General features: G+C 40.3%; 1 protein-coding gene across 45 annotated transcripts in view; it reads left to right on the plus strand.

Annotated features, from left to right (window-relative positions):
• LOC117934721 (receptor-type tyrosine-protein phosphatase delta-like) overlaps window positions 1-15,215 on the plus strand; it is a 362,606-nt gene extending 347,391 nt beyond the window's left edge. For 33 of the 45 annotated variants that reach the window (XM_034856616.1, XM_034856618.1, XM_034856611.1 and 30 more), the window contains 10 exons: window positions 914-1,089; window positions 2,902-3,021; window positions 3,138-3,292; window positions 8,222-8,507; window positions 9,474-9,652; window positions 9,890-10,016; window positions 10,292-10,417; window positions 11,489-11,643; window positions 11,820-11,955; window positions 12,187-12,255. In XM_034856616.1, coding sequence (XP_034712507.1) covers window positions 914-1,089; window positions 2,902-3,021; window positions 3,138-3,292; window positions 8,222-8,507; window positions 9,474-9,652; window positions 9,890-10,016; window positions 10,292-10,417; window positions 11,489-11,643; window positions 11,820-11,955; window positions 12,187-12,255 — 1,529 coding nt within the window. Of the gene's footprint in view, window positions 1-913; window positions 1,090-2,901; window positions 3,022-3,137; window positions 3,293-8,221; window positions 8,508-9,473; window positions 9,653-9,889; window positions 10,017-10,291; window positions 10,418-11,488; window positions 11,644-11,819; window positions 11,956-12,186 lie in introns of all 45 variants that reach the window. The other 12 variants (XM_034856605.1, XM_034856642.1, XM_034856639.1 and 9 more) reach the window with 1 other exon arrangement.
• The last annotated feature ends 6,936 nt before the right edge of the window (window positions 15,216-22,151 follow it).

Here is a 22,151-nt window from a genome sequence, read left to right on the forward strand (position 1 = left end):
TTGCATTCATCCCTTGTCCATCACGGAAATGTTCAGCCGCCTGGCTGTGTGGACAACTTCAACAGCAAAAGAGAGGGCGGGGGACAGTTGAACACAATTATGTGGGTTGTTCTTTGAATGTGTTCATATTCCATTTGATTTGATGTTTTTTTTCTGTCAAATAAGGAGTAAAAGGGAGTCCGGGGGAGAGGGGGGTGGGGGAGCAGTTGGAGTGAGGGGATTCTCTGATACGTGGCGTCCATGCAGATGAGACTTATCTTGGTCGACCATGTGTGCACGAAGCCCCTAAACTGCCAGTCCTGAAGCATTGACTAGCTGTCAGCTCTGTCTCTTCCGCCTGGACTCGAAAAGGCTGCTGTGCCTTTCATTTAATATAAGCAAAGGGAGGGAGGGGGAAATTGTTTTGCTAGTTTTTTGTTGGTTTGTTTTTCTCCGTGTGAGGTGATAGACTTTTACAAACCGAGCTCTATCTGTAAGTCAGTTGCAGATATGGACGAGGAACACACAAGCTGTGGATTTAAAAAAGCGTTGATAGCAAATACAAATCCCATAGACCAACACTGGTTCCAGATGTTACTGTTTTATGCTTTTTTTCCATTTAATACAAGCAGAAGGTACTGTTTTATGCTATTTTTCCATTTAATACATAAAAAAATTACTTTTCTATGCTACTTTTTCATATACATTTAGAAGATGACTTGTGTTTGGCGAATATGACGTTAACACTAATAACGGAAGAGCAAATAAAGACTTAGACCAAGTTAAGAAGTAACAATTGCAGATATAATAATTTTTTTGTGACATTGGTCTATTCTGCATTGTGTCAGGACAACATAGTGAACGATTGTATTTGAGATGTTTCTTTTAGAGTCTAACACCCACCATCAACATATGCCTTGTGTTTTTTTTTTAGGTATCCCTGGAAGTGACTATATCAATGCTAACTACATTGATGGCTACAGGAAACAGAATGCGTACATTGCAACCCAAGGATCTCTGCCAGAGACATTTGGTGAATTCTGGAGGATGATCTGGGAGCAGAGGAGTGCAGTCATCGTCATGATGACAAAGCTGGAGGAGAGGTCCAGGGTAAGGGACGCATATACAAATGCCGCCATATTCAATGTAGTGCTCTCTCTCTCCAAGTAGTATTCAAATGAAATGACCTGGTAGAACCAAAACGTATGGTGAAAATGTCATAGCTTTGGAATGTCATACCCTAACTCACAAAACCATCTAACAGGCTGAGTCACATGAACTAAAACTTTCAAAAATGTGTTTTTTAAAGCCACTGTTCCATTCTTCATTTGACATTGAAATTCCGCAGTAAAGATTCTTCTAACTCTGTTCAACCCCTATCAGTGACACAATACTTTGACGTCCTTATCCTCCTGTTTCATATGTGCAGTATGCTGTACTCTGGCCTTCCCTAGATGCCTTCGTATTTAATCTCCAGGAGAAGCCAACTTACATCTAGTTTCTACTCATATTTTCAATCCTTTCCTTTCAACAACACTTTTATTGTTGTTTAGCCCTGAGTGATTAGTGGCATGGCTTCATTAACCTAGGACAGCTAAAGGCACTGGACTACAATCAGTGATAAAAAAACACAAACAATGCAGTGCTACATTGCCCAGCTGGATGCATTCACGACTCTTAAGGCTGACATGGTCAAAAGGCATCTTGTCCCTTTGACTGCACATCTTCACAGTGTTTGACTGAGCACATGAAAGCTTGCACAGAGTCCATAAGCTACTGACCTTCACACTTGTGTGCCTTTAATAAGAGCCTGGCATCGTGTTAACAGGGGTGCTGATTCAATCCACACAGCAGTTTTGACTCAGAATCTGTACAATCTGCAAAGCAAACAAGCTCCTTTGGCAGAATTTTAATAATGTAGGCACTCTGTAAGGCTTAATTCTTCAATTCAATTCATGCAGTCAGGTGTCTGTTTCGCTCTGTAGATGTTTTGTGATATCAGAGTGCTCTTTGGCTCTGGCGTAAACGCTTCCAGCGAGAAATTCCCTCTCTGATCCCTCCATACCACTATGTTGTAACGTTTGGAACATGATGTGCTTTTGTTGTTGCCAACAGCTCCTGTCTTTCATATTATTCAGTCATATCATTCGCTGGGAAGCACTCAAGCTCTCTTTGTATGTTTTTCATATTTAAAGCTTGAGTATTTGCGAAGTAAACGCCATGAATCATCAGCTGCTTAGGTAATTAATAAGTGGACAGTACACTTTTAAGATATTTGAATATTCCAGTGGTACAACCGGTGTCCACGTCAAATGTCCATACATGTTTACAGAGCACCAGGCAACAGGATTTGATGAGTATGATGGCATTTTAATTGTGGTGACCATACGGCTAAAGCCACATCAGTTCTAATAGACAACATGAAGAAAAACAAGTGAATTTGAACTTCGTTATTTCCTCCCCTACACCAATAGTGATTTTTTTTGTCAGCTAATCAGTAATGTCTAAAGGAACAGTTTTTAGACTGGCCGTTAACTGGCAAACAAAGCTATACACTCGAATGGCAATAAAGCCGAGCCAGTGATACGATTGGAAACTGTGGTTACCTTTGTAATTATAGAGTATGTCAGGACAGTTAATAGGTCCGTTGGCTCTATACAAATCTCTCTGGCCTTTTAATTGATAATGAAATCAAACCTAGTCAGCAGGAATGATGGGGAATTTGTTTTACCGTTACTTGACTTTGTGTATAACTTTATACACAAATGTGAAGAAGAGCACTGTTGATACAGGTCATTGGTACTAAGGTTTAGAAAAAATTAGAAAACTACATCAAGACTAATCTTTCCTAACTTTAGGGCAGACAGTGTTCATATATTCCTATTCAGAGATTGTCTAATGTGACGTTTCTCTCCTCTACAGGTTAAATGTGACCAATACTGGCCTACGAGAGGGACAGAGACTTACGGCCTCATCCAAGTGACACTGCTAGACACAGTAGAGCTGGCCACATACTGTGTCAGGACATTTGCACTTTTTAAAGTAAGCAGCAATTGGATTTGGTTGGCCTATAGCAGCTACTTAGACCCCACAACATCTGTTAAGTACTTGATGTGAGCTGTGTTAGTCACTAACCTTTTGCCAAATCCATAATTCAGAATGGCTCCAGTGAGAAGAGAGAGGTGAGGCAGTTCCAGTTCACGGCCTGGCCAGACCACGGGGTGCCAGAGCACCCCACTCCCTTTTTGGCCTTTCTGAGACGGGTGAAAGCTTGCAATCCTCCAGATGCAGGGCCCATGGTGGTACACTGCAGGTAAGAAACAACAAGGTTTCACAAAAACATCCCGAAGCATGAAATTCATTTTGTTCTCTCCATTTGCTGTGATGAATATATGAATACATATGACAACATACAACAGATTCATGGTTATTTAGAGCTTTATATCTGAGCTATTTGTGTATAATTTTTAAACAAAATCATCTATGAACGAGGGGACAACATTTAGTAGCATGTCCAAAAAGGGAGTAAACTATGGCCCGCTGTAAGCCCAAATAAATCAACCTACTAGTTTTTATAGAAGGCACTTTAAATCTGAGGATGTTTTCAACATCACAGTAAAAACTACTAGCATCGTTGTCCTCAGCAAACTCAAACACCTCCTCCCACTCACTGACACACAAACACACGCAGACCTGTGGAGTTCCTTGCTACACCAATAACATGTCTCACAATAGCCCACAAGTACTTGGTTTTTCCCTTGGATTATTGCATCTGAAGCAAATAACTTTCCCGCTAACTTCCCTTCTCTGACTTACATGAGTGGCCAGACTCCCAACAGACAAGCACTGGGATACAACACAGACTACTGCCTCCTCTCAACTCAGGAAGTCATCAGAGGCTCTGCACAGAGAAAGCAAGTGACTAAAGTGAAAAAAAAAGACTGTCCAAATGAAGGAATAGCCATAGTGAATGTAACAGATACGAACTTGTGTCAGAACGTGACAAAAAGGGACAGGGGATTACTGAAGAATTAGAATTAGCACATGCCGAAGTTAATTAGAGCTAGTTGCCCAATCGCTTCAAATTGAAAATCCTCACTCTTTACAATGAAGCAGAATGCAGGAATTAATGTCACTCTGCAGATGGGAGTTTTTAATTCCTCTGGCTCCCTATCAGATACAATCATTTCCAAGCTCCAAATCCTCTCAGAGGCAATTCCTCACTTCATGTTTGACCACAATTTTAAATAGAGCCATCTTCTTGCTCTACATACTTGCAAAACTAAATTCAGAGGGGTTTGTGTTTAAGCAGAGATATACTGTAAAGATATTTTGTACCGAAGAAGCTGAAGATGTTTATGCACACGCAAATAAGGCCTAAATAAAAGTTGATAAAAAAGCCTTTTATTGCCTATGAATTAACAGTATGGTACAGTGTCTGAAGCAGTTAATTATTTAGTTGGTGCACAAATTGCAGCTTACCGTGTTCGTACATGGTCTTTGCAAAAGGCCCCTGAGCACGTCCTACATGATATATTTTCCTAGTAGGGAACTACTATGTTTTTTGCCTTGGCCCCTGCTGCACTCCAAGTTTCATTAAAATCCGGCCAGAAGTTTGTCCTTAATTCCGCTGACGGACCAACAAACAAATGGACAAACCAAAAACATAACCCATTAATGTGTGACCACTGGACTTCTCCAAAACTTCTCACAAGGTGAAATTAGAGTCTGTCCTATGGAATCTGCCCCCTAGGGACATCATGGCATGGTTCTTGCTGTTTTCACTAACCTGTGGGTCAGGGACTGTTTTGCTGTTCTAGCTGAAGGGCTAACCCGGCATGGTGAGGTGACACAAGCGATCAAAAGGTCATGATTAAATTTAATGGAGAGCACGGACCTCTCCCAGTGACTCAGAATGGAAACCTTTATTAGTGCAACCCACAGTGCTGAATTAAACATAGAACTGACAACATAGCCATATAATTCTGTTTTTTTTCTTCTTTATTCTGTATCACTATGGTAGCCAGCACATAATGCAGGATGTAGTCTACCTGACTTAAGGGTGAATATTTCCAAGGCCCTCAGCTGAATGTCTGCTCTGGTAATAGGCAACCCATCATTCTGTTTTTCAGTCACGTAATCACACACACTCAATCTCTTTTCTCTGGCTGTTTGCATTCATAAACGGTGTATCATCTCCATGACAACAACTCGTTGAACTTCCGTTCTAGTATCTAACTTTTAGGCTTTTTTTGTAGCTGTTATATCATTTGTTGCATCTAAATATGAATGTGGAAACTTCTAGTGATTGGTAAAAACAAGTTTTCTCTGATTCTCTGCTTTGTTTTAACGTTGTTCTAAGGTGCTCCCTCTCTTCAGTCTCTCTCTCTAGCTTTCTCTACCATATAACGTTACCATGCTTTCGAGCAGTTGTTGAGGCTCCGTCTAAAATTCATTTCAATCAGCTGTTTGTAACATCAAAATAAAATGGATTATGGATAATTTTATTTCTATAGTTTAAAGTTGACTTTACCAGCTGACTTGAAACAGGTCACGTCTCTCAAGGTCTAAAACCAGCCAACTTGAAACTTGAACAGCTGAAGCTCTAGACCCCAAATATAAGACAACCCCACTTTTTCAGATGTATTTCCAGAGGGAAAAAAAGTCTTATATTTGGACCAATACAGGATGTCAGTTATGATAAATGCAGTCTACGTGACAAAGACTATCCTCACCGGTAGTTTTAGTACCATGGGGGCTTACAAAACATCCATGTTGAAAAATTGATAAAAAAAAATATAAAACATGGCCTCCTCATTGCCATCAAGGCATACAGTTGCCCTGCTTTCTCAGAGGGTCAAACAGTAGTGATTCTAATACAGTGAAGGAAAGGGACAACTCCAAAGCGCTGCTGCAGAACTCCCCCTTCATGTCAGCGTGGCATGGCTGCATGCAGTGGGAATCATCCTACTGTTGTTGGGATGTCACAATGGACAAGAACCAGCAGTCAGTGGGCAAATCCTGTTTGAATCTCTGAGTTGAAAATAAGTGACTTTTTTGATTTACTTTACAAATTTTGAAGATGTCCAAAAAGGTCCAAAATTATAATCAGCTCCATTTACAGCAATGAGGTGATCCTGGCGGGTTTGAGTTAATGTGTGCGGGTTCAATAGGCAGTGTAGGGAAATGGTGACGGGTTAGCTGACGGCAAGGGATTTGGTAACAATACATATGTAATTACTTTCACTGCTGCTCGTGCTTTATCTTCTCGGAACTCATTGCAGCTGCTGCATAAACTGCACTCTTTTCTCCCATCCCCTATTCCCTAAACTCCTGGAAAGCATATTAGTCTGACACTTAATGTGTGTCGACGTCCAAAGCAGCTGGTCTTGACTGGCTGAAAAGGCAGTGTCAGGTCATTAGTGCAGCTTGTCCGCCAGCTCCCCTTCAACTGCCAAATGTACCGACTGCTTTCTGCAACACCTCACCCAAACACACACACACCATCACTTGTCGATAAAGGAAAAGTGCACCTAGCACATAGCACCTAGCATTTCCTGTTTTTACATTAAGAAAAACATGCTCTCCCTGCATAACACAACTCCACCTTCCGTCTCCTTACCTCCCTCCCCCATTCCTCATCTTCCTCTGTCTTCTTGTCTCTAGCTCAATGCTGTCACTCTGTCACTGACTCTCTCGCAGGTCATCACTCTCCCACATTCAGGTCTGCACTGTAAAATGTTTTTTTAGATTGGTAGCAGCTGGGGTAAGGGGAGAAATCTCTTCTAGTTTCAGCATTCCTCGCCTAAGGGCTGAGCACCTGGAAGGGATTCATTCTTCCAATATCCCTGAGACAGCCTGATTCTCTTTGACTCACATGCACACTTTGTAATCGCCCTAGAGCTGTAAAGAGATTTGAGAAGAAAAAAGTTCAGTCTTATTCAGCCAATATCAGCCATTTTGAACGTGATTATCAGATCATTTGTTAAAGCCAATGACTCCCATACGTGTCTTTATTTCATTTGCAGCACAGTTCCAGTGCTGCATGGCACATTAACCAGACTTTGCCCCTGGTGACTAACTTTACTCCCTCCTGAGTTTTCCCTTTCAAACCTTTCCCCGTCCCTCAGAGCAAATGAACAACTGCTCCATCAGAAGGAGGAGGCACGAGAGCATGGTTCGCACCTTGTAGGCATGTCAGCTTAATGGATTGAATAACCTATTTACTTTAGAGTGCCAAGTGCAAGGTACCATCTTGGCAATGCTGTGCTTTGCAGGAGGTGGGAGGAGAGTTAACGAATAAGATTTAACACCACCCTGTCACCCCATGGTAAATAAATTGTCATTGGAAAACATCTCCAATGCTGAAACATGCGCTATTAAAACATGTAATATGCAGGGGTGAGCATTTTTAAATTGTCAGCAGTCGGTGGAATGGGGCTACATTTGTACAACATGTCTCAAGCTGGTCTGCAAGAAGAGGTCAAAGAGAAACAGTAAAACATGGTCCCTCTTTGTCAGAGTGCTTTTTTCACTAGTGCATTTTAACACACAAATCTAACAATGTGCCGATGTGAATCTAAATGAAGAGACCTGCCTTTCAGTGCCTCTTCTAAAGCTCTTTCGCTATTTGGGTGCACTGTGCTAATCTAATGGCATTAATTGAAGTCAGCTGCACTTCTCAGAAGTTGTCCGGCACATTAACGAAGCCCTCAGAAAGTCATACTCGCAAAATCACGTTTGTGTGTCCACATTTCTGTGTGCATTTGTTGTAGTGGCACTTTTTGGTACCATGAGATAAAAGGTTAAATGTTGCCGTTGCATAAGTGATTAGTCCTGATGGATTGGAGAGCACAGGTGGGGTCCAGAGGGGAGAGACTAGATTGCAAAGCCAGCAGTGAGCCCGCTGAAGGCTGTGACTGCCAAGCCCTCTTCTCGACACAGTGCCACTTCAGATTTAATTACACTCCAAACCAAATGGTCCGTTCTACAGTGGCAAACTTGGCAAAGAGAGTTTACCTTTTGGCCTCATCTCTGGGAGAAAGGGAGTTCTTCAAGTCATTGTACATGTTTAGCAAAGACACCTCTCCTTCCACTGGCCTGCCCCTCATTTGTGGAAGTTTGACAAAGAAGCTCAAACATCTCAGACTAGGGACCTTCACATATGATTTTGTACAGCTTACAGTGGTAATACCTTCCAATAACATTCTTCATTATTTATGTATCTTGTTTTTGGTCACAGTGCTGGGGTGGGACGCACAGGTTGCTTCATCGTGATTGATGCCATGATGGAACGTATCAAGCACGAGAAGACTGTGGACATCTACGGGCATGTAACGCTAATGCGTGCCCAGCGCAACTACATGGTGCAGACAGAGGACCAGTATGTCTTCATACATGACGCGCTCCAAGAGGCCGTCAACTGCGGCACCACCGAAGTGCCCGCCAGAAACCTATACGCCTACATCCAGAAACTGACGCAGATAGAGGGTGGAGAGAATGTCACAGGCATGGAACTCGAGTTCAAGGTACAAACAGTTTGAAGCAGAAGCATTACTGACCTTAGGTTTGACTTGCCATATGCAGCAAAAAGTTACAGACATCCCATTGGAATCTGTTTTCCAAGTCATTTGCAGGCCACTGTGTCATCGACCGGCCATTCCCAGTACAACTCCAAAACTCTTTTCCAGTTCCTAGTAGGCCCGCTAGACAGCCTTTAGTTTCCTTTCTATTCCAGTTAGTTGACTTACTTGTGTAACCCCACATAAGACACATTCTGCCTTTCTGGTTACCCCTTCCCATACTGCTCCCTCCTTGGGTAACAGCGGTCTTGGTTTGCATTGTAATTTATTTATTGGAACAGGGACAGTGCACAAAAAAACATTAATAGATGGGTGCCAGGTTGTAGCAAATTGCTATTTTCCACCTAATGAAAACGCTAAACGCGGGTTTCCCCCCACTACAGAACAGCTACTTGAGCAATATACTCTGCATTTACAATGAGAGGTTCAACAATCCTTATGTAGCCATTTGCAGCCTGTGGTATTGCTGTATGCATTGTATTGCCTTGCTCGTCACGCGCCTGCCTTCTTGCTGTGATGGGATGCTGATTCCACTAAGAGATGATAAACAGGTTAAATTACACCACGTCTGTCCACTCCAGGCTCGCCAGGGCTTCCATTCCCCTGTCTTTTTATCATAACATGCTATTTTTCCCTGCAAAGGCGAGCCGTGATAGCAATCACTCAGATGCCATTTCTGTAGTTTATGATTAGGTGAAAATAGTATATAACCACAGGACACTGTGTGCAATGGAGATTTTATCATCCACTATGTGCAGCTGATTAATTTGGATTGCTCCCTACTCTCAAGCAAGTAAGTATTGTTCATACATGTTTTTTAAGTCCAATCCACCTTCAATGTCAAACAGTCAATCACCAGGGAGAAACAGGAAGTCAGTGCTAATAGATATATTTTTCTCTGTCTCAATGCAGCGTTTAGCTAACACTAAAGCCCATACATCACGATTCATCAGTGCCAATCTCCCCTGCAACAAGTTCAAGAACCGCCTTGTTAACATAATGCCATACGAGTCCACACGAGTGTGTCTTCAGCCCATTCGAGGAGTTGAGGGCTCCGACTACATCAATGCCAGTTTCATTGATGGGTACAGGTAAGTGCTCACATACTCTGACACCCATTGCTCGACATTTTAAAAGAAGCAACTCCATTTTTGAAATATAAGAGTGAGCAAATGTGTACAAGACAAGAGTCATTGCCATGTTTTGGTCAGTCATCACAGTTATGGCTCTATCAACATCCTCAAACCATGCACAGTGAAAGCTCTAATGTATTTCTTTGCTGATTGTCTCACACCTTTTCCATCATGTGATGAAATGCATTTCCACAGGCAACAGAAAGCCTATATTGCCACACAGGGACCACTGGCAGAGACCACAGAAGACTTCTGGAGAATGCTCTGGGAGCACAACTCTACTATTGTTGTAATGCTCACCAAGCTTAGAGAAATGGGCAGGGTATGCATACGCTTATTTTTCTTCCCATTTTTTTTTGGCCCAATAACCTCCTTAATCTGGCTACAGAACACAAAAGCATGTTACAAAACAGTCTATATGAAATACCATACAGTATGCCTTCATACTGTATGGTATGGTAAGCTTCAGCCATGGGAATAAAGCACAAGATACAGTATAAATTTAATGAAAACAATGCTGGGAATAAAAACAATGAAGCTAGTGTATGAAGAGAATGTTGTGGCTCATTGTGGGATTCTATTTTTCCCTCGTTACAGGAAAAATGCCACCAGTACTGGCCAGCAGAGAGGTCGGCCAGATACCAGTACTTTGTGGTGGACCCAATGGCCGAGTATAACATGCCCCAGTATATCTTGAGAGAGTTCAAAGTGACTGATGCCAGGGTAAGCATGCATCATTTCATAGAACAAAGTTTAAAGATCAAAATTTGTCATGGTTGGAACAGAGCTCCAACTCCAGTGCTATTGTCTACAGCATGCTAGAGAGTATTGTTTTTCAAATTCTGGGTCACGACCTAGTCACGGGGGACAGCGAATGTATCACCAAAATAAAATAAGAATGTTCCACTTTAATTATTCCAATGCTTAAGTTCCAACTGCACTTTAACCTTGGGTCACTGCTGTATAGAATTCAGAAGATTTTTTTTTTTAAATTTTAAAATCACATTATGCAATTTCTTAATCACATGAATATATTTACGGAAAAAAGAAGATTTGAATGACATTGTTAAACATGCTGGATAGCAAACACTCATTGAGCACCGGATTTAATATGACATTAGTCATTAGCCCAAAATGTTGGCATTGTATCAAGTATTTGTTTATACCAAACTATGGCCTTAAGTGTAACATAAGCAAAAAATAAATATTTGTGGGAATTATGACACATGTCAAAGTGTAAAAACAAGTGGGGTGCCGGCAGCAGCAAGCTGCCAGAGATTTTAATTCCATCAAAGGCTTACACAGAGAAATGGTGCAGTCTCCCTCGTTTGTAGTGCATGTTACACTGTCTCGTCAATGGGATTTCTCCTTATCACGGGGATACAATATCACTTAAGTAATGCACACCCTCAGTCGATTCTCCAAGCACCCCGTAGAGGTTAGCACATCAAAGGAATTAGCATCTTCAGAGTTCATGTTTAATACATGCAGGTAGAACGACAGGCATCTTTGACAACAAAACATTTTCTCTGATGCTTTAAACTTGGCGCCTGAGCTAGATTTTTTTCAAGAATGCTGTCTTTCACTGTAAAACCCACAAAAGGCATGGGTAATTACAATAACGATGGTCATGGAATGAACTGCCATGTGTTGGCTGTCTGCGAAACACCAGACTGCCTTTCCTAGTTTCACTTCATCAGTTTTTGTGTGTGCACATTTTTCCACATTTCTGACTGTTCCATCTAAAGAGCAGGCTCTGTACATTTTCTCTCCCACCCCACCTTTTATTCCCAGGATGGACAGTCACGGACAGTAAGGCAGTTTCAGTTCACAGACTGGCCTGAACAAGGAGTGCCAAAATCAGGAGAGGGCTTCATCGATTTCATTGGCCAAGTACATAAAACAAAAGAGCAGTTTGGCCAAGATGGGCCTATTTCGGTCCACTGTAGGTGAGTGATCAACCAGCATAACTCACCAAATCACGTCACTTGCACTTTTTAGAGAATTAAGCTGAATGCAATATATTTTGAACTCTACACAAATATTGATTTAACTTGATATGACTTTTTCTATATTTATCTGGTTTCTCTGGCCTCACTGCTGACCTGTTTGCATTCTCTCACAGCGCGGGTGTTGGTAGGACTGGCGTCTTCATCACCCTCAGCATAGTCTTGGAACGAATGAGATATGAGGGCGTAGTAGACATCTTTCAGACAGTGAAAATGTTACGGACACAGAGACCAGCTATGGTGCAGACAGAGGTGAGGTGTTTATTTCAATATATTTGCAAAGAAGACATCACAAACTTTACTGAGGTAACTTAAGGGGTTGTGACACTTTAGATAACATTTGAAATCAATGTGTTCCAAATTTGATCATTTCATAATAAAAAAAGGGCTGGTGAGGTTCCAGCTAACAAATATAATGTGACTAGTATCTAGGCTAGATCCCTTAGAGAGAGAATGTGAACTTAAGACTTCCCTTCTTTTCAGGATCAATACCAGTTCTGCTACAGAGCTGGCTTGGAGTACCTGGGAAGCTTTGATCACTATGCAACGTAAGAGACCCAGTATCGGAAGAAAAAAAGCAGAGAGCCCTTTGGAGAAAAAAACCCCAGTGAGCCTCTCTTCTGAGCCATAAATTCCTGCTTGAGAAAGTACTCCTTAACTCCTTGCTAACAACTCATTAAGTGTTGGATGTGTGACATGTCTTGTCAAAAAATTTAAAAGATGATTCCCGGAGGACCAAGTATTCCCCAACCCCAATAAAACCTCGCCTTGATACAAAGTGAGGGAATCCTGACTTTTGAAGCATCATACGGAATTACCTTTTCTTTGGCTTCGAGGATTCATTTTGGGGCTCATTAAACTGAATGAAACCAACACAACAAAAAAGTAAATGAACAATAAGGACATCATCAGAAATGAAATGCATCAGTGATCATGAACCTTTACGAGAGGCATTGGAGGCACACAGGGCGAGGGGGGACTTGATGCACATTGTAAAGAAAAAAAAAAAAAAGATCAGTTTCACAATCAAGAACACACAGACAACCCATCGAAAAAGAAGACAATGCTTGGTCTACAACAGCAGGACAGACTTAAAGTAATAATGAATAAATAACCCTATTTCCCGTCACAATGTTCATCTAAATTTTGGGAGACGGTAGAGCTCAAATGATCTATGAAATGAATAAAAAATTATTGATTTAGTTTTTTAGTACTTTATTATACAGCTGATGTGCTTTTTTTGAACTGTGTGAATTTCCTTTTTTTACACAAATTTATTGCTTGGAAAAGAAGTGATAAAACGTATTTACGTAAATGTTAATTTTTTTTTAAAGCTGTAGAACTGTTCTGACATATGTGCTATTTTGCAGAGAATATCTTTGCTTTTTTTTCATTTTGGTTTCGTTTCCATTTTCTTCCCTCATTTTGTTGCACTTGGTGCACAGAACAGAATTCACACTACCCAAAGGAAAGTTTGTTCAAGAGTTATTTTTGGGCTGGCTATTTGTTATGGTTTTTGTCCATGATCACATACATGGTAACTTAATTACTCCCATGAGATAAACTGGGGCTTTGTGGAATCAACAGGGATGAGCAAAGTATGAAGTTGCTGCTACCGATTATCTTAGTTCTTCCATGTTAGAAGGATGATTAGAGAGAGCCTGATGAATTGGATGAAATATATAAATACATAGCTCTATGGTACAGATTGTCAAATATATGTGAAATATATATTAAAGCATACATACAACATTCTAAATATATTGATAAAGTACATAATTTATGATTAAAAAAGTATTTGAAATGTGGATGGTCTATGAAAGCTTCCAGGTTGAGAGTTGTGTGCTATGGGGGAAATGAAATGTGATTTTTCACTGGAATGCACATCAGTAGGACACAATTGTATTCTGATTCAGTGCATCTTTTCTTGTGCAATAAACATGTGTATTTTTAGATAGGGTTTTATGTGGATATGTCATTCACTCATGACATTGTTGTTTCCCCCCCGCAAGTGAGGTGTGGGAATGTCGGGCGCCAGTCAACGTGTCACTGGTGCATTTTTTTTCAAGCTCTCGTTCAGTCTGTAATTAGAGGCCCAGGGGTCACACAGCGGCGATCACCACTACACACAATAGGGCAAGGTACAAAGACGTCACTTTCTTGTGGTTCTTTAAAGCGTTCAATGGTAATGACTTTTTTTTCCATTTTGCATTTAGAGTGCCTTATATTTATGCCTGTTTTTATAATGTTTCATTTAACATAATGTAACCTGAGTAATCAAGGCATTTAGTGTAGATGTAACTGTATAGTTTATTTACCGTAAGTATTCATTTGTCACATGATGAGATTATATATGCAAATAAGAACATTTCACAGCTCATAGCTTTCATTTTCAGTGGCCTTATTGTGGCTGAGTGAATAATAAAAAAAGAAAAGTTAATATATCACTGACCTCTACAGAATACACAATAGTTAAAACATATTTAAAATGTTCCGACATGGATACTGGGATGAGATTGCAGACTACTCAAACTAAACAGGATGAAGGCCCAATATAATGCTAATTCAATTCAAACTAGAAATGGATTTGGTCAAAAAGAATGCACAGGTCGTCACCGCAGGGTTTCTTTTCCATGACTTTGAATTCCAGACTTCATATGTGACACTAGAGAGAAGAGATATAAAGAAACACAATCTGCAACAACATTTCAGTTCTGCTATCCTGACACTGTGTTATGTTCCTTTTTTCTGTATGACCTTACAGTTAGGTGCTGGAGTTTAGTTTGGTTGTGTTTCGGTCTTTATGTGGAGCAGCATCTTTACCTTCTCCGTACCCTCTTTGATGGCTTTGTGGATGTGCATTCCAGGTGCTTTCTTTCCCTTGTTAACTCAAGCAGCTATTTGTTTTGTTTTTGTCAACTGCTTGACTGATTACTTTTGTCTTCATTGTGAGATATAAAAGTGCTATCATTTAACATTAATGGTGGCTAACGTTACATTATGTTCCCGTCTCAGATGTTTTATTTTCTCATCTCAGTTTTTCCCTTTTTTATTGATTTTTCATATGCAGGGTGATACATTGCAGAGTGGCCAAAGCTGGCCTGGTAGGAAGATTTGCACTTTATCTTTGTACTATGCACTGCCCTATTGATTCTAAACCCAATAATATATTACTTGAACCCATCTATAAAAAAAAAAAGAAATCTCCTTAAACGTTCACTTTGAGTGTATGTAAATAACACAAAAAAGGTATCAACTCTTGAAAAAGACAAAAAAAAAAAAAGTTTGTGGCGAAAAAAGAGCATCCATTCTGATGCCATGGTTACTCCAGCAGATGACTTCAGAAAAATCTGTCCCCCAACCATCTGTTCTTGTGGCTTTGCCATTCAAGCTTGGAGTGTCATTAACAGAAATAAACGTTGTGTTCTCTGCTCTCTCTCTCTCTATCTATCTCTCGTCTGGATGCATAGATTGAAAATTAAATAAGGAAATCGTAAAAAAAAATAAATAAATGGCTTGTTAAAAAAAAAAAAAAAAAAATTCATTCAATTACCTCCGATTAGTTGTAAGCGTAAACTGTTTCTTTTTTTGAATGAAAGGAGTGCTTTTTATTTTCTTACTTAGGTTACATTGGTGGCGAAAGAAATCTGTATGGAAATCAGTTCTTTGCTGACAAAAGTTCCATTTGTTATAAATTAATTCTATTAAAAAATGTCAGTGTTATGCATCGGCGTTTCACTTGTTTCCCTCCACCTCACTTTGACTTGAAAAGACTGATGGAGCTATTTTACCCCCTACTGGTCTGGGTCCGACATATTACCCACAGTTCTTTCATGTAAGGGGAAATTGAGCGTCACCACATTTAAATAGATTTCCATTGCTCTGGTTTTTCTGTCACTGACGACAGCTCCATTGAATCATCGGGGGGACCTTTGACAGATGAAGTGCAATGTTTATTAAGCTGCCTTATTTTTGCCACAGACAAAGCGGTGTAGTGTTATAAGTCAGAATTAGAACCACATTGCATGGCATTCAATTCTATTCGATTTTATTTATAGTATCAAATCATAACTAAATCTCGAGACACTTTACAGACAGGTCTAGACCACACTATAATTTACAAAGACCCAACTGTTCTAGTAATTTCCCCTAGAGCAAGCATTTAGTGTGACAGGGGCGAGGAAAAACTCCCTTTTAGGAAGAAACCTCGGCCAGACCCAGGATCTTGGTAGGCGGAGTCTGACGGGGCCGGTTGGGGGGGTGATGAATTGTGGCAATAACAGTCACAATAAAAGATAATGGAACAGTGACTACAAACGGTAGTAGTAGTAGTTTATGTCATAGCAGGGCACTGCAGGGCGTTACAGGGTGTAGCGTGGCAAAGCGCAGCATAGGACGTAGTGGGACACAGAAGGGCTCAGTAGGACATTGCAGGGCATTGCCATTGCACAACTTACTACTTGATTCTGTTGCCATTTGTTCCTTCTTCTCATCTATTATGTAAATTAATGTGTGAAGTTAATACCACCAGCATAACCAGCAACATCAAGTTTGGCCAAAGGACCAGTCTAAAATCAGGAGACAACACTTTTTCATGTTGCATTCTCATTAGGGGCTGAGCCACCCTAAAGGTTTGTTCCTAATATTGGTATATGCATATCTTTAAATAAATATAAATACATGCAAATTCAAAAATGTAAACTGCCAGTACCAACTCCACAGATTTGATACTAAAAACATTCTTTTACTTTGCTTTCCAAAATGTACACGTTACAAGTCGAGGCAATGGAACATAGCCTTGGCTAAGTACTTTTAAATATTAATATTACATGATCTATAAAGATATATTCATAATCATTCTTTTTCAGAGGCTACTCAGACTGGCTCACCAGTTTATGCATTCAGGAAATAAATCATTTCCAGGTGCAATCATTTCAGGTGTCATAACTACAACGAATTCCAAACCTGGCTATATGTTCCTAAAACAACAACATCAACATCAACAGAGCATGCTATATTTTTTGTCAACACTAACCTACAGAAGTACAATAAAGTGACAATAACCTGAAGCAAGAAAACTGCATTTTCTTTTGGAGAAAGGTATTAAACTGCTTGAAATCTGGGGAACACAGGAGTTATTCAGGTTTCAGAAAACTATCCATGCACCCAATTAGAAAATATCCTTCCACATGACAACAGACGACAGCTGTTGACAAGGTACGACACAGAGCTTGAGAAGCATTATTCCTGAGTCTACCCTGGAAAGGGCTGATGTATAACAAGCTGCCCAAAGTGTTAGTCGACAACGGCAGATCATAGCGGTGTTGAAATGCACTATCAAATGCATGTCAAAAGTAAAGACCTACTGCAAGAACTACAGAGATGATTTCTGTAGGAGCAGTTTGTTACTCGCTTGCTACATGTTTTTCTAAATCAGACCTCAAACTGAACATGGAAGTATTCCATCTTCCGGAACCAGCAAGGCGCCCAGAAAAGGACCTCATTAAGGTATGCTAATATCTGATGTTTCTTGTTATGTTATGAAGCATCAAAACTGTGTCAAGATGCATGTGCCCCTCCCAAACTTGTGTGTTTCGGACATGACTCCAACGGTCAAGAGCACACTATTATTTCAGACACCAACATGGAAGTTGGAATAGACAGACTGCTAGCAATGCCGGAGTATCATATTACAGTGTGTACAGAATTGCATATGACATGTAGGAACGTGTTCCAGGATAATAGCATGGCAAGAGCAAATACTGCATCATCCTTTTTCTGACTATTTGATTGAAATTGGCCAAATGATTTTCTAAATTTCTTGAGCTATCATGCCAATGCAGATGTCTGCTTCACGCCAGACAGGAATACAACGAACTACCGAACTTGGACTGTCGTCAGCTTTTTTTTTTCCACCGGAGACTGTACTTCAGATGTGTTAAGCAGATGTTCTGTCTTCGTCTCTCAGCAGTTTTTGTGGAATCATGAAACCAGCCAACCACTCAGTCACAACACTGCGCACAAGTTGTTTGTCACGGATCCCTTTTTTGACCGGCTTCAAAAAAACGAGTCCTTTATTTTCCACATCTTAAATTTGAAGAAAACACGTCCAGGGGAAGGAGCAGTGTGGATTTGTCAACAGTAGAACCAGACATTTATTTTTATTCTCTCAGTTTTGAAAGAAGAGGAGCGTCTGTACCCAATTCTACTACAGCAAGAATGATTACACAACTATGCATATGCAATAATTCAATTATATAAGCAAGTTGCTTTGATCAAGAAGTCTCACACTCACAGCGTGTTCCATGCTCCATCTATCTGTGCTGATAAACAATCACCTGTTACCACCTCACCTACGTCATGTATCCAGGCATATGTTCAGTAATAAGACAGTGTTGGCAGCTAGCTTCCTCATGCATCCATCTTCTTCTTAATATTGCTCTGAATATTGTAAGTTTACATTGTGCTGCAGCTGCACATTAGTGTATCAGTGTCATATGATTTGATTCAAAACGGATTCTTGATTCAATGAATAGAACTATTGCCAGCTGTCTTCTGTCCTCTGAATCGCATTAATTACAGTAAAGCTAACTGGTATTGATGTCTGACACAGTCTAACCAACAGAAAAGCCAGAGAAAAATGTGCGGGAGTATGTAACTTTTTTTATAGTTAAAAAGGTAACTCCAGCAACTTTGCCTGGTTAAATGTCTTTTGTAGAAAAATAACTCGGTGGGCTCAAGTAAGGGAAAAAAGTAGAGCTGCACAAATATGGCCAAAATGATAATCACAATTATGTTGATCAATATTTTGATCACAATTATTTATCACGATTATTTATTGATTTTAACCAAAACTCATTTTATTGTCACATAGGCTATTTCTAACTGCTTTTAGATCCATATTGTGCTACAGTCCTCAAAATAACGGATTAAAAGAGCTAGAGAGAGAGGGGGGTGTGATGAACAGAAGTGTATGCTACTCAGAGTGACAGTTGACTCATTATGAATGGGTCTGGCACGGGTCGAATGGCGGGTCAGCAGAGTTACATTTGGTTCATACACTTGGTGTGTGAGAAATGAAATGTCTTTATGGTCGCTGGGCTGCATTTTTATGAACTATAATATTCTGGCCACGGGTCACATCTCTTGCAGGTCCAGCAGGCTCCGTCTCACACGCTATTACTCTATGACCTGAAGTTAGTTGTGTTTTTCGCCATGCCAGTTGCGATAGCGTTACCAGCAGAAACACTGGTATAAATACAACTTTACCTCTCCTGATTAACAATATACAGCTGTGTTTATAACAATTTTAACTGTGGACAAATGTCAGAAGGGTGGACCGGCGCTGTTGCCGCTGTGTCTCCATGTTGCTGGGAGCCCTATGTGAGTGAATGGGGGCGGGGCTGCGCAGAGAGTAAGAGGAAATATCCAAACACAGGCATGGCTTTACAGAAGAAATGGGTCATGTAACACAAAATGAAACCATATCGATATAAACAACATTGCTTTGTTTTTGGAGAGGCAGCGGCTGCGAGGACATAAGGTGCACCGGTGCAACCTGGGAAAAATGTTTGTCACTGGAAATGGAACACTGGAATATGTCGCGTTTACTGGTAAACTGGTAAACCTTGTAACTTATCTGTTGTGGAATTTTCCACAGGTTATTCTGTCCTCTGTGACTGTCTCCATCTAGAAACTAAGCTGCACGGTGCACGGAACAATTGACTGGCACATGATCAGACAGTGGTTTACGGAAAGGTAGATTGGCTTTGCAAAAAAAAAACGTAGCGTTCTACAAACGGAATGACGCATATAAAATACCGCTTCATTATGCAAATTTGATCGTGGGAAGCCAAAATTATGATCACGCTAAAAATGTGATTAATTGTGCAGCCCTAGAAAAAAGTAGATCCTTTCAGCTGTAACAAGCAAACAATTATGTACTGATGAAGGACTTTTAATAAAACTGCTTATGAAGTATCATAAAAAAGATTTCACTTTTGTCTTGCAAAGCCAAGCTTCTATAAAGATGAAATACAAGATAACTGTGGCATATCTTGTGTATACCATCCAGGTGGTGAACAGTACCCTCTCAGTTAAGCCCTGACCTTTTTTGTTCCTTCAACATGACGTCATTAATGAGGTACAAACAAAAATCTGAAAGATTTAGAATTGAAGAAGAGAATAATAGTTCAATGTTTTTTCTCTTACTCCTCTTCCGTGTTGATGTATGTTGCCAAGCCTTTTGTCATTTAGAACCTTTTCATAAGATTTAGTATCCACCACACTTGCAAGAACAGCTGTAAAATGTTCCCTTATTTACAATCCTTGGATGCGACATGTTTTGAATTTGAATAATACCTACAAGGAATATACAGCAATACGTGACCACTACTGGAATCAAAACGCTTATCTCACAATGACATTTTTTTTTAAGTCTTAATTTCTGGGTAATACTAAAGCCAATTTAGTTCTTTACACGGTTTTATGGCAGTTTTGAGTTTAAAATGTCAAGTGCCAAACAATAGCAAGGGCAAAGCCCACCCCCTTGTCACCGATTCACTGTCACAGCTGGCCACCAGCAAAGCCAATATTAAAGCAGTTGAGTAAACAGACATGGATTCTTGGTTTGACTGGACTTAAGGCACAATGCAGAACAAGTGGAGCGACTGTGCGCTGCAAATTATATGGACAGCTATGGGCCTGCGAGCAGCACAACCCAGGGGCCTTTCGCAGGCAGAATGGTGAAAGCTGCTGCGCTGCAGAGAGACAGGCCCCGTGCCCTGCAGCAGGCTGATGATGATGATGATGATGATGGTGATGATCCATATGGGGATCCTCAATCGAGCGTCTCCCAGCTCAACGATAAAGAGTCCAGATAAGATCTGACACTGCTGCCAACGCTACATTGACTTTGTCTGCGCATCACATTAGAGCTACTTCAGATGCAAAATTAGGTTTTGACCTTTAGTAACTACAGCAAGGAAAGGAAGATCAACACAAAAGGCTGGTAAAAGAATGCAGTCAGTGTGATTATACATTTATGTTTCTCTTTGAAGTACCCATTATTACTAGCTTGCTCGGCCACAATAGGTTAAGAGAGAAGGTTTCTCCAACTGAGTGACCGAGTAAAACAAGAGGGAGAGTAAATAGGGAGGTAGTAATTGATGAAAATGGAGGAGAATAAGGTAGAGACTACTCGCGCAAAAGGTTAAGACAGAGAAAGACATAGATAGTGAGAGAAGGCTAGAGAATAATCCAGCATGAGCCAACAGTTGCTGCAGTGTAAAAAGCTCTGAAGGTTAATTTCTCAGGCTCAGAGTGTTGCCAATATCCCTGTGATCATAACCTCGGTAGGCCAGCCATCTGCTTCCCCTTCTCTCTCTGCATCTGCACTTCTCATTCCTAAACGCATGTCCACTCCCAGACGAAGTGGACATGCGTCTGGCCACTTTTAGGGAACCGCTCTCTAAATGTGGATGCTAGGGAGAGGGGTGTGGTGGGATCTGAGCTGGTTTGTCAACAAACAAGATGTTAATTTACAAATTTACAAATAAATTAAGTTTGCTGATGAAGATGCATACATACATCATCATAACATTACATTGTATTAATAACTGTAATAGTAATACCAGATTACTACATAGAGTGTACCTTTCTGAAAGTTCAGAAAGATTTACTCATTACCTATAGGGTTGCAACTAACAACTATTTCTATTATTGATTAATCTACTAAATATTTTCTCAATAAATCAATTGTTTTGGATGTTGTGAGGACATTTGACCAATGAACACGGAACGTCTTGAAATGGCTTGTTTGGTCTAATCAACGGTCCATGACCCAAACAAGTTACGTTCTATAGAGAAATAATTCACATTTGAGAAACTGAAACCAGAGACATTTTGCAAATTTTTGCATAAAAAACCATGCAAGCTATTTTCTTTTGATCCAGCAATTTTTCCAGTTTACTGCTCCTTAACACATCTAGGAGCATACACAGTATAAAAAAATAACAGTACTTTTTTTAAATGGTGAGTTAAAAATTATCTAAAAACAAACCACTGGCATCCCAAAGCCCTTTTAGACCTGACTGACAAAGAAGAGAAAAATATACTGTAAATAATAGGCTACTTGAAGCTAACAGGAAGTTCACAGCACACATCAATTATTCTGTCAAGTCGGAAAAAAAGAACAGAAAATATAATTTATGAGCTCCCCGACAGGTTTTTGTTGCAACCTAAAGCAATAATACACCCTCAGTTCAGTGCTCAGGTGCAATCTTTGTTATCCACTGCCACTTCCCCATGGGGATAAGTACTCAGGGTATATTTTTTGTGACCTCAGAGGACACAGTGTCAATTATTCTGGGTATGGCTCTGTGGAGGACTTCATTCCCTAATCAAAATAAATGGCCAGGGCAGCAGAAAGTGAATGGAGCTAAGCGTCC

The sequence above is a fragment of the Etheostoma cragini genome, chromosome 19 (genome assembly GCF_013103735.1).
Source record: "Etheostoma cragini isolate CJK2018 chromosome 19, CSU_Ecrag_1.0, whole genome shotgun sequence".
Taxonomy (NCBI): Eukaryota; Metazoa; Chordata; class Actinopteri; order Perciformes; family Percidae; genus Etheostoma; species Etheostoma cragini.